The 13,123-nt window shown below is 37.1% G+C and overlaps 1 protein-coding gene across 2 annotated transcripts in view; it reads right to left on the reverse strand.

Annotated features, from left to right (window-relative positions):
* Window positions 1-1,711: 1,711 nt before the first annotated feature.
* The window catches only part of Cybrd1 (cytochrome b reductase 1), a 29,591-nt gene continuing 18,179 nt past the window's right edge, over window positions 1,712-13,123 (reverse strand). The window contains exons 3-4 of one of the 2 annotated variants that reach the window (XM_071619079.1): window positions 5,413-5,567; window positions 1,712-3,768 (exon numbers count right to left, since the gene is read on the reverse strand). In XM_071619079.1, the coding sequence (XP_071475180.1) occupies window positions 3,465-3,768; window positions 5,413-5,567 (459 nt within the window). In that variant the 3' untranslated portion in view covers window positions 1,712-3,464. The remainder of the gene's footprint in view (window positions 3,769-5,412; window positions 5,568-13,123) is intronic. The other variant, XM_071619080.1, reaches the window with a different exon arrangement.

Raw genomic sequence — 13,123 nt, forward strand, 5'->3', positions numbered from 1 at the left:
ATGGGAAAGAAACTTTCAAATAAAGCCTGTGCCTTCTACCATGGAAAAAAACAGAGAGCAAACACATAGAATTTCCAAAATACCTTTTATTACTATATAGAAAGTCAAGAAAAAATAGATGCATACTTTTCCCACAAATTTATAAAATGTTCAAAATAGTTCATCTTTTTCAATAAATGTGCAAAGATAAAAAGACAATTTAAAAGATAGAAATTTTCTTTTCCACTTAAAAGTTTTCAGGTACCTTATTTTCTTTCTCTAAATGTTCCTATGTATAAGACCTAGTAGTTACAGTTTTCTGTTGGCATTATCCAAAAAAGGACACATCAAGATAAAAATTCTATCACATTACAACAAAACTGACATAAGGTTTTACTCCTTCTTTTGCACTTTAAATTTGTCGGTTGTGATCAGTCAGTATGATGCTGGAATTTCCAACCCAGCAGGAAAAAGAGCTTAATTAAAAATGAGACATACAATTTATCTTGTCCTTTAGAAAACAAACCACTTGTCAGTACTCCTTAAAAAGTGCAATTGCCTCCTTTGTCATTTCATTGCAAGGTCTGAGATGTGGTTTCTGAACAGCACAGCTTAAATGAAATCACATAAGTAAAGGGAAGAAAGCACTTCGGAGGGTGGATTCAGTTTGACACAAGCATAGGAAGCCGAACACTTTTGATGACATTAATTCAATAAAGTATATTCATTCGAGTTTTTCAATAAACCCTTCGAAAGAAAAGGCTTTCTTTCGTGTTGATTTAGGTGAGTGCTAAAATAAGGCTTTCTCTTTTGCAATTAGATTATGGGGTAAGTCAAGCCAGATTATCTCAGCAGATGATGTAAGCTATAATTATTTTGGGAAGTTTCAATCAGTGTTTTGGAATTGATACCTGAAGCTTTCTTCTCCCCTATTCTTTGTGAGCTTTTTAATATGATATTTTTGGTGGAGATGCTTTAGGTAGGAAATATCAGCTTTTGAAAGATAAAGGCGCAATTATCCTTAGAATAAAAAGCCCATTAAAAGAAGACTCTCAAACAGAAAAGTTTTCTAGATATATTTTACTACATATCCTTTTCATAAAGGCTGAAAATGAAAGAAAAGAAGTCCTTATAATATCTAAGATTACCCTCACATTAGCCCAATTGAGAGAAAATAAAAGGTTGAGATGAAGGATGATCAAATACTTTGCAATGGAGCTATTCTAGTGCTAAATAATTAGCTGTGCACTGATCACCTCTTTCTTGGCCTATATAAAAAGAAATGGTAGCCTCACTTCTTGGGATACAGTCACCATCCCTCCTCCTCGAAATAAACTTGAAATTTGGGGTGCCTACCTGTAATAAAACATCTATTTATCAAACTGTGTGTGTGACATGCAATTACTCCTTCCACTTAGCACCCATACTAAATTTAATTGTGCTACCATGTTCTAGGCTTTGGGCTGAGCATTGCAGATCCTTCTGACACCATTAACAATTTAGGAAATAGAATTAACTGAATAAGAGGAAAACAGTGCTTCAGCAAGGAAATCTTGAATGATTATCCATGAAATTTAAGGAATATGATAGAGTCTAACTTGTATTCAGTCTGTGGAAGTAATTACCAATTATATAAAAGAAGTCCATTAAGCACCAAAAACGTTAAATGTATTTGGTATAAACTATAAGGTTTTTATACACGTTAAAATACATACATACATATATAAGTGTATATATATATATTTAAATTTCATTTATTTATTTATTTTAAGAGACAGGGTCTCATTCTGTTGACCAGGATGCCCCCAAACTTCTGAGCTCAAAGGATTCTCCTGCCTCAGCCTCCCAAACAGCTAGGACTAGAGGTGTATGCCACCACACAGAATTCTAAAATGCTTCAACTTAAGACTGCAGGAAAGCCAAAAGTCAACCAAAACCCAAAAAAACATCATATAAGCATAGGTACTACTCTAGGTTTTAAGTCAGTTAGTTTAGAGCCTAGATAGAGGCCTCCATGCATAAAAAGTTATCATCTCTAAGTCTCAATTCATTACTAAGAACCCAAAGCTCAAAACAGCCCCTGAAACTCCATGAAAATCAGGAAGGATCTTGGCTTTTGCCCCAGCAAAGGGCAGTCCATGAGAAAGGTCTCTCCAAACACAAAGTTGTTCAGCAGCTAAGATCCTGAAGAACGAATATTGCAATTAATTCATCAAATTTGCAAGCTACATATGTTTTTGCTCAAACCTCTCTGTTGCCAAGACACAATTTTAAGATTAAAAGGGCATCGAGGCAGGTTAAGACTTGTTGGCAGCAGCAGAGGCTCCCATCTATGTTCAGAAATGGGAGGCCCCTATTCTTTGGCTATCTGGAGGATCACTGGGAGACGGCCACAAAGAAACACCCCTTTAGCCCCACTCCAGTCCACTTCAGCAACTGAGGTTTATTCAGGGGTACAAATTAGTATTAAACAGAAAAAGTAGCACAGTGAAGTGACTGGGATCCCAGGCTGAGGAGCTGGCCTGCCAGGGTTTGAATGGCAGTTGCACTGTCATGTTGAGGCATGTTATTAACATCTCCAGGCTTCAGATGTCTGACCTGTAAAATGGGGAAATAACCACCCCATAAGGTCTGAATGGGAGCTGAGGGAGCTTAGAAGAGCATCTAGCACATAGTGTCAGGTAAGTACTTTAAACAATAAAAACAAACTTAGGAAAAGACGCTCTTTGAGATTTGTAGAGCAGTTTATGCTACTTAAGCATTCAGGCATATTTTTTTTTCCTAAGAGGTGAATCTGGGGAAGTCTAGGACTGAAGCTGAGTTCTGGAAAATCTTCCAAGTCTGACCAGAAAAGATCTCTTCAACTACCTATGGTCCATTGACTGCTCCAAAATGCCCTAATAAAATGCTTGTATCCAGGGCCAACATAAGCCCAAACCAACTGGAGAGGGAGCAGAAGGCTGCCAGGGGAGAAGGGAATTAATAATTTTCCTAAGGTTCCCCCAACCATACTCTTGTCATGACATCTGTGTAGCATAATGGTCTAAACCCCGTTTATTTTAAAATTTTAGGACTCGTACTATCTACTTCTGAAATAATCACTGGGCTCCCAGGATTAACGGGAAATGACAGTGTGACAAGAGGCTAGGGAAGCTGCCAGTTTATCCAATCAATCAATCAACCGATAAGACACATTTTGAGCATCTGTTCTGTGCAAGATGTTGCACCAATACTTTGGTCCTCAACAAGCAAAAGGTACAACAAATACAAATTTTATCAGCTATTATTATATTGATCAAATCCTTTCCAATTCAGGAATGTTAATAGGCCTCAATCCATACAGACTGTTTTCAAGAAACCCTCCTTGATGGTTACAACAAATATCGACACTCTGTAGCTCAATTATCTCATGGCTAAGTAGGAGAAGCTAAATTGTAGAGCTGGTTTTTAAAGTGGAAGCTATACTTCTGTACCTCTATAAAATTTTACATGGTGGACCTCTGGCCAACATCATCCAGGCCGGAGTTTCTTTTCCTGGTCGCTCCTTCATTGTTTAACTCTGAATCTGATCGGTCTGTGTTGTTGCCAGAGCTTATTGCTACATCACCTTCCATTCTCTCTGTAGTGTCACAATTTGATTTAAGAAGAGTAGAATCTGGTTCTTTAGGACGTTTCCATTGTGGTCTTGAGACGATCCAAAAAATGAGGGCCCCAAACAACAGAATCAGAAGGCCGAGGGTGTTTACAAAAACACCTTCTGGTGGGAATGAATGGTATGGAGGATCTTTCCTATGAAAAAAGAGAACATGTCCAATTACAAATAGGGTTCTACAGCAACATACAACATAGTGTTGAATTCATCTGTTCAAAATGCACACTGGTGTGGCTTTAATGTAAATTCCCTTAACACTTGATATTAAGGAGAAATTTAAGTCATGCTATAACTCACACAATAAAATATTATAAAATTGTCAAAAACCCCAAGAATGAATATGGCACCTAGAATATCTGTATCACTTAAAAATTGAAAAAGATGAAATGAAAATGTGTATACACTGTAATTGTACTAACATGAAAATATGCACATAAAAAATCTGAAAGGGAATCCATAACTTTAATAGTTGTTTTGCGGGTGATCCTTCAAAACTTTTAGTCATTTGTTCCATGTATAATACAAATTATTTTTTGTTTTGTTTTTTAAATATTTCTTTTTAGTTGTTGATGGGCCTTTATTTATTTATTTTTTTATTTATACATGGTGTTGAGAATTGAACCCAGTGCCTCAGACATGCCAGGCAAGTGCATCTACATGCTAGCCACTGAGCTACAACCCCAGCCCCACAAGTTATTTTTAACATAAACATTTTAAGCTTAAAATTTTTGTTTAAAAAACGGTTACATTGGGCTGGGCTGTGGCTCAGTGGTATAGCACTTGCCTAGCATGTGTGAGGCACTTGGTTTGATTCTCAGCACTGCATATAAATGAAAAAAAAATAATTTAATTTAAAAAAGGTCCATTAACAACTTTATATATATATATATATATATATATATATATATATATATATATTTATTTATTTATTTATTTCAGGCCCAAGGGAGGAAGCTAATGACCTGTAGTTACTTTGCTACTGTTTTCCAAAAACAATGACTTCCTTTTAGATAGCCTTGGAATTCCTTCCTTAGAAATTGAAGCAATGGAGCCAGGGCAGGGCGGGTCTGGCCAGTTCAGGAGCACAACAATACTCTCCAGGGCAAGTCTGCTTTTATTAAGAAGTTGCAGAGGCACCTTAAAGGATGGTGGGCAAACAGTTGGGGTGGGGGGAGTTTGAAAGATCTCAGGTATGAATGAAAGAGACCTCTGTGCCTCTGCCTCTCCCTGGTATCTCATCTGTGTCCCAGAGCATGTAATAAAAACTAAGGTGTATAGTGTCCAAAAAAAAAAAATTATGAAACTGTGTTATTAGGACCATTTTACAGACAAAAAAGTTGATAGTTCTCTGTTTCTATCTTCTATGTTAGAGACCCCAGGTCTAACGGGGGAACACCTGAAGAATGGAGGCAGAGGATGGGTTCAAAGCCCTAGAACACTGTTAATCAACTTATGAGTAATACACACAGTCATAATAGGATAATGATAAAAAGTGCCTTTGAGGCTGATATGCACGTTTTAATTTTTACCTAATACTAAATGCCTGAATGTGTTAGAAAATTGTTCAGAGGATTATATATATATATATATATATATATATATATATATATATATATATGCACATACATACACACACATACATACACACACATATACACACACACATATATGGGTGTATATATATTTATATTTATCTGTTACATTTACATTACATTTCCAGTGAACAAGTATTTAACTTTTTAAAGCTTATGTATTACAATTAGGAAGACTGTACAACTTACAGGACAAAAATTAGTTTCTCTGTCACTCCCATAAGGGCCGTCGCAATCGTTGTTCCAAAGAGGAAAAGTCCAAAATAAACATGTATGGGCATGATAAATTCTCGGAGAGAAGGTGGAGCCCAAGGAAGCAGAAAGATGAAAAAACCTGTGAAAAGCTAAACACCAAAAAGTACAAAGGTTATTGTTTAATTTAAGTTTTAATTAATTTAAAGTTATTCTAAAAGCAATTTGTAAAAAATGGGGAAAAAAACTTTTCCATAGAACCTGGGGTGAAAAAAATGAAAAACAGAACACATTAGGACATATAATTCAGTTAGTTCAATCTAAAAAGCTATGTGAAAACAAGATGACCATTTTTTCGTGAGGAAAAAATGAATTCTACAGGACAATTCTCTCCATTTCCTTGATAATTAAATCCCTAGTGAGAATCTTCTTTGCAGAGAAGACAGCAAAATTCCTATATAAATTGAAGTCTGTTGGACTTCCAGAGTTTTGTTTTGTTGCCCCCCCATACCCTGCCCAGTAAGTATTTTCTTAACAAGAAAATAAAGATGACTTAGTGGCTAACAGATTACTGAGTTTAAAGACTTTTTTTAAAAAAAAAAAAAACAACAAAAATAACAACAACAACAAAAAACAAGTACTGAGTTAGAATCTACCAGCCTGACAAAACAACTCTGAAAAAAATAGAAGAATGAGGAGAAAATTACTAACATCATTCACTGCTCCACCCTCTGGGTTAGAGATCCAACGTCTAAGGGGGAAACACCAGAAGATTGGAGGAAGAGGATGGGTCCAAAGCCCTAGAACACTGTTAGAATCAGCTTATGTGTAATACACACAGTTATGATACGATAGTGATCAAAAGTGCCTTTGATGCTGGTGTGCACGTTTTATTTTTCACCTAATACTGAAAATGCTTGAATGTGTTAGAAAATGGTTCCGAGGATTTCCCCCTTGACAGTTCAAAATATTCCTAATTCTTCCTCAGTGAACGTCAGTAATTCCATCAGTGTCTAGGGGCCAACTTCCTGACATTCATGTTGTACTTTCAATATGAAAATGTGGCCCAGGTCAATGACTGCCTGGGATTTAGCACAAATATATTTCTGTAAAGGCATTCTGTGCCTTCCTATGGCTTACCTATAGAAAAACGTTATTTTTCATATTCTTGCTCTCTTGACCATTTTTAAAAGATCTTTATTGTTTTTTTCTCATTTCCTTCATAATTTATCATGCATGTCTTTTGTAATCCTGTATGGCTCAATGATTTAAGTAGGTGAGAAAGCAATTAAGTCGTATTTTCACCATTGAAGAAATTCTTCAACAAAAGAGAATTACTTCTAAAAGGAAAGGGAAAACATTACGGAATGCTTGGCTTTGATTAAGTGTTTCAAGTAGTGCAATGATGCAAACTTATAATTTGTAATAATTTATAATAATCAGACTTAATTTCCTTTTAACCATTTTAGTCTTACCACCTTACAAATGAAGAGGGCAGCTTATAACCTAGTGGACTGAAAATTACAAGACCCTTCGTCCCTAAGTCAGAGGTTCTTAAAATGTGATTCCCAGAAAACATGCATCAGAAACACTTAAGGTATGAATTTAAGAAGATGCCGAGTCACATCCAGACATGCAAATCAGAGTTTCTGGATTAGGGCCAGGAATATTCATTTTTAATAGAATGCCCAGGTATTTCTTATACATGTTGAAATCAGAAGATCACTACTTTTGATTCACTCAAATTATTTCTGATATAGGTGAACTGAAAATCCCCCCAAAAGGAGGCAGTGGAATCCTCTATTACCCACAGTCTAAGAAGCATCATTCAGTACCAACGACGTGTAAGAGCAGAGGTAGTTTAAAGAACCAAAAGTGCTCCACTGTTTAGGAACCATCACCAACAGGAAGCTGTTCTTCACCATAATGGAAGTTCTTAAGAAAACTAAGGCAATATAAAAGTTCATAACAAGTTATTACTTGGAGCTGGGCATGGTGGTGCATACCTATAATCCTAGCAACTCAGGAGGCTGAGGCAGAAGAACCAAAGTTCAGTGCCAACACAGTGAGACACTATTTCAAAATAAAACACAAAAAGGTCTGAGGTTCAATGCCCAGTACTGAAAAAAAAAAAGTTATTACTTAAAGATGAAAGTGAAAATTTGTACAATCCTAATTATGTTTTAAAATTCAATATCTATACCCATAGGTACAATGAAAAAAATTAAACCAAAATGTAACACTATCTCTCAATGTGGTATTTAATCTTGATTTTTTTCTTTACAGAGTCCTCTATTTCATAAAATTTTAAATTAATGTGTACTACATCATAGAGCTTTTTAAAAAAAATTTATTTTTTTAGTTGTAGATGGACACAATACCTTTATTTTATTTGTTTTTGTTTTTTTATGTGGTGCTGGGGATTGAACCCAGTGCCTTATGATGCTAGGCACGTGCTCTACCTCTGAGCCACAACCCTGGCCCTGAATGTGTACTACTTTTATAATCAGAATTATAAAACTTATTTTTAAAGTTTTTATCTTAAATATTTAGATACTTGGGCTTTCTCAGTTAATTATTACTGTCTTTACAGATCTAAATATATTTTACTACAACAGTTGTATTACAAAAACAGACTATTTTTGTTTAAGTGTGTGTAGCTAGGTGCTGTGATGCACACCTGTAATCCCAGCTACTCTGGAGGTTGAGGGGAGAGGATAGCAAGTTCAAGGTCAGCCTAGAAAACTTATTGAGAGCCTATCTCAAAAAGGGTTGGGATGTAGCTCAATGATAGAGCACGGCTCTGAGCTAAATCCTCATTACTATTTTTTTAAAAAAGTGTGTATAAACCTTGAAACCTAACTTTTATTGCAAAAGTCATTAATGGGAGCAGGAAATATCCACTTGGCTAGTTTTTTTGTTGCTTGTTTGTTTTTTAGGTATGGTTTACCTTTTTTTTTTTTTTTTGAATGGGGGAGAGTAGAGGTAGTTTAAAGAACCAAGTCAATTACAGATTATGTGGAAGCTCCTCCCAACTCTCCTTCATCCTTCTGCTATGCCACATTCAGTACCCATTCCTTCATTCTACATACATTTTGAAATCTTTGCTATAAGCCAGATGTTGCTCTGGGTGCTGCAAATGCTATTGAAGACGGACAAGCTACTGTATTCCAGGAACTCACATTTGTTTTCATTGGGATTACTGAAACATCTAACCTTTTAACTATGAGCAAGCTTTTCTTTTAGGCCAACTGTTCTCAAACATTAGCAAGCATCTGAATCACCTGGTAGATTTATTATAGTGCATAATATGGGGCCCCACCCCCAGAGTTTCTGATTGAGTAGTTCTAGAGTAGAAGCTGAGACTCTATGTGTCTAATTTTCCTGTTGATGCTAATGTTGCTGTCCTAGAGACCATACTTTGAAAAATTCTGTCCTAGGTCATTTCCAAGTTGTGTTCTTCATATGTAAGAAAAAAATGGCACTTTTCTTCCAGGGATTGAAAAAAATCTAATGAATAGCAACTAGAATATGTCCATAGGTTTTTATAAAAGGTATAACAACACTCAAACCAGTCATTGAGTCTCCTGCCCACATCCTGCATCTCCCTGCTACATCCACCCAGGCAATACCCCACTCTGGCTTAGCCATCTTCACCACTCCTCCTAGCCTGTCAGGTATTACTGGAGTAAGTCACAATTAAGGAGACTGGCATCACTATAAAGAGATAATTATGAGCAGTTGGACGCTGCTCAACAAACCTTTTATTGTCTGATTTATCAGCTGACTCTCCATTTTCCCCTATTCTCAAATTCTGACTCTCCAGAGTGTCTCTCCCCAATATGGTACTGGGGATTGAATCCAGGGGCACTCAATTACTGAATTACACCTCTAGCTTTTTATATTTCTTATTTTGAGACAGGGTCTTGCTAAATTGCCCAGACTGATCCTGAACTTGGGATCCTCCTGCCTCAGCCTCCCAAGAAGCTGGGATTACAAGAGTGTGCTATTGTGCACAGCCAGTAGAAAATTTTATGACCTCCACACTGAAAAAATAAAGGTAGCTGGCATGGTGGTGCATACCTCCCAGCGGCTCAGGAGGCTGAGGCAAGAGGATCAAAACCAGTCTCAGCAAAAGCACGGAGCTAAGCAACACAGTGAGACCCTGTCTCTAAATAAAATACAAATTAGGGCTTGGGAATGTGGCTCAGTGGTCGAGTGCCACTGAGTTCAATCCCTGGTACCTGCCCCCCTCCAAAAAAAAAAAAAAAAAACAGAGGCAACTTCAGAGAAAAGCCTCAACATCCTGCCGCCAAACCAAACCCCATTCTTTTTTCAATTACAATGGAGTTGGTGTCAGACCTTTAATTTTCCAGCTGTCTCTGCAACCTGCTTCCTTAAAATCTATTTATAAATTATTATGTCTCTTCATCATTCACAAATTCTCCTTCTTTACAGGTGTCACCCTGTCATCATTTCACATGCCCAAGTTTCTCATAATGAAAAGTAGACATTTAAAAAAAATTTCCTCTCTTCCCTCCCTGCTTATTCAAATCATTTGACAGAGTGAACTATTTCTTTACCTTCATTCCCTCTTCAACCATTGCAATCTGGCTTCTGCACTCCAAATAACTTGGTTTCCAAGATGTTCAGTGACTTTTGTTGTTATTATTTTTAATTATACATGACAGTAGAGTCAATTTTGTCATATTTATACAAATATGGAGTACATCTTATTCTAATTAGGATGCCCATCTTGTGCTTGTACATGATGTAGAGATTCACTGTGGTGTATTCATATATGTACACAGGAAAGTTATGTCATAGTCATTCCTCTGTCTTTCCTAATCCTCTCCCCCTCCCTTCCCTTCATTCCCCTTTGTCTAATCCACTGAACTTCTATTCTTCACCCATTCCCATTGTTGTGTATTAGCATCCACATATAACAGAGAACATTCGACCTTTGGTTTTTTGGAGATTGGCTTGTTTTACTTAGCATGATAGTCTCCACATCCATCCATTTAATGGCAAATTTCCTAAATGGGCAATTGTCAGACCCTCTTTACATTGGACACTTCTCAAGCCCTTCCATCCCCTTTTCATCCACCCATCTGCTGAAATCTGTTAATGACTCTCATTCTTCATCTCATTTACTTTTCAAATCTACCTTTTAAAATTCTACCTCCTCAATACCTTTAGAATCTATCCAATCTGCTTCACTGCCACTACTACTCCTCGAGGCCAACACCACTTCTCATCAGAACCTCTGTAAACACCTTCAAGCTAGATTCTCTGTATTAATCCTGTCCTAGACTCCAATTCATGTTCTGTACTCCACTCTGGGCAGCCTGGTGTCCTTCCTATTCCTCAAACAAAGCAAAACTTTTCTCACAGTTATTTTATGCACCTGGGAGAGTCTGCCTTTTCAACACCAGGCTAACAACTTCAGATCTTGGTGTAACTTCCTGTGTCTCCTTTATTGTAAGAGAGCTCTTCCAGAACACTCCATACCCAGCATATCAATTACCTGTCTATCCCTGCAAGCTTTCTAAGGGCAGAGAGCATGTCTCTTTGAGCCTATGTTTGACTTGTGGAACAATGTATCTCCCACACTTAGCAAAGTATCTGGCACAGATATACAACTGTTGAATAAATAAATGAATTTGTGAATAAAATTTCATTGACAGAAAATACATGTTCTCAAACCATGAAAGTACTTATGTCATCTTCAGGTCACAAAGGAGCCTCCCACAAGATTTATACTCCTAATGACAACAGAGCTAACTTGTATTTTTCCAGTGTGCTAAGCCCTGGGTGGAGACTTTTCATGCATTATTTGGCTCTAATTCTTATGATTTTGTGAAGTATCATGAACCTTGATTTATACATGAACAATTTCCAGAGAAATTAAATAACTTGTTCAGGGTCACCAGCTATCAAATGGATGGAACTTATTCAAAACTGAGGTCTCCCTAATTGCAAATCCTGTGTTCTTAAACAGTACCTATTCTCTGGATCTGAGCAAGGAAAAGCTAGGAGCCAGCATTCCTCCCTCAAAACAGAAGCCAAGAAGTTGTGAAACTATTTTTCTGAGAAGTCCTGTGAGCACAAAGAAAACAAGAGATAACAATCCAGAATCAATTAAAAAAGAGATTCTTGGGACAATTAAAGATGTTTGTAATTTACCAATAAAATTAGAATCTATTGATGTAATCAACTATATTAACAGATTAAAAAAGAGAAGCCATATTCATCTCAAGGGACACAGAAAAAGCATTCAATAAAATTTCACATCCACTCGTGACTTAAAAATAAAACGTTTTTATAAAGATAGGAGGCAATGTGAAGCACCTAAACTCAATAGAACATTTGCAACATTCTTTTTTTAAAAAAAAAGTTGGACAAGATGGTGTCCACCTGTTACCCCAGCAGCTCGGGAGGCAGGAGGGTCACAAGTTCAAAACCAGCCTTAGCAAAATAGAAAAACAAAAAGTGGGTGAGGGATGTAGTCCAGTGGTTAAATACCTGGTACCAAAAAAAAAAAGAAAGAAAGAAAGGAAAACCAGGAAATGAAGAAAAAAACATCAGGAGTCTGACTACCCCCAGGGGTTAGAATCCACACAAGAAATATGGGTTTGGGTACAGTTGGATAGCTGTGTGGGAGTTCTACATTTTCTACATTAGGTTATATATAAATCATGGAAGTTAATTTTACTATAATGACTTATAAATTCCATATACACATAACAATTTGGTTTTGTTTAATGTCCCAGAGGCTAAATCTCAAGTAGAAAAGAATTCTGTGCTTGAACTGATTTCAGTCCATTGAGGATGGGTGAAGAGCTTTCAACTGTTTGGGGTTGTATTGTCCTAATGTTTACCTCCTTCCATTTTGTTTTTATTGAAACAACCCTGACACTGTCTTAATTCAGCAGGTAAATCTCGATTTTAGCTTAGGGGCCAACCCAAACCCCCAACAGTGCTAAATAAAGTGAGAGGATCCAATCTTGAAAATCTCTCTCCATCTTTTCTTACTCCATGAAGGTTCTTCCTCAAGTTGGGCTGAGGGGGTGCAAACTGACCTTACAAACTCCGATAAATGGTCTAAGGTGATTATACTTTGCAATTGCAGTGCACAGCAGTGTGGCTCTGACAGCCCCAAGACTACTGGTAGCTCCCAAAAAGGGGGGCTTCCTGTTCTCCACCCACAAAGGGCAGCACAGGAACCACCATCTGGAGAGAATGTTTATTCACTCAGAAAGTGAAAGTGCTTTCTCTTTTTACTTTTAAGAAATCGGACAGAAAAACATCTCCTGTATTTTGCAGTGAACAACATGGAGGCAAGAATCTTTGCTTAGCTCGGATCAGAAATGAAGAAAGCAAGCTTTGTGATGATTTCTCTTTACAGGGAAAAGAAATGTTCTTTCACCTCATTTCCACCTGAGCATCTGGGTGGAAATTAGTAGTGTTGGCCCTACAGGGATGGGAGATCCGTTGCTCCTATGGACAGGCAATGCAAACAACTTAAAAACATTTTTTATACAACAAAGGAATAAAGCTGGAATGTAACCATCCTTCCTAGAAACAGACTATAGAGCTGTTCACCTCATTCCTGAATGAACGACCAGAAGTGATCAAGCACAGGGTCCACTAACTTGCCCAGACTGACATCAAACTTGAGATCCTCCCACTTCAGCCTCCCCAGTAG

Source organism: Marmota flaviventris, chromosome 11, assembly GCF_047511675.1.
Source record: "Marmota flaviventris isolate mMarFla1 chromosome 11, mMarFla1.hap1, whole genome shotgun sequence".
Classification (NCBI taxonomy): domain Eukaryota; kingdom Metazoa; phylum Chordata; class Mammalia; order Rodentia; family Sciuridae; genus Marmota; species Marmota flaviventris.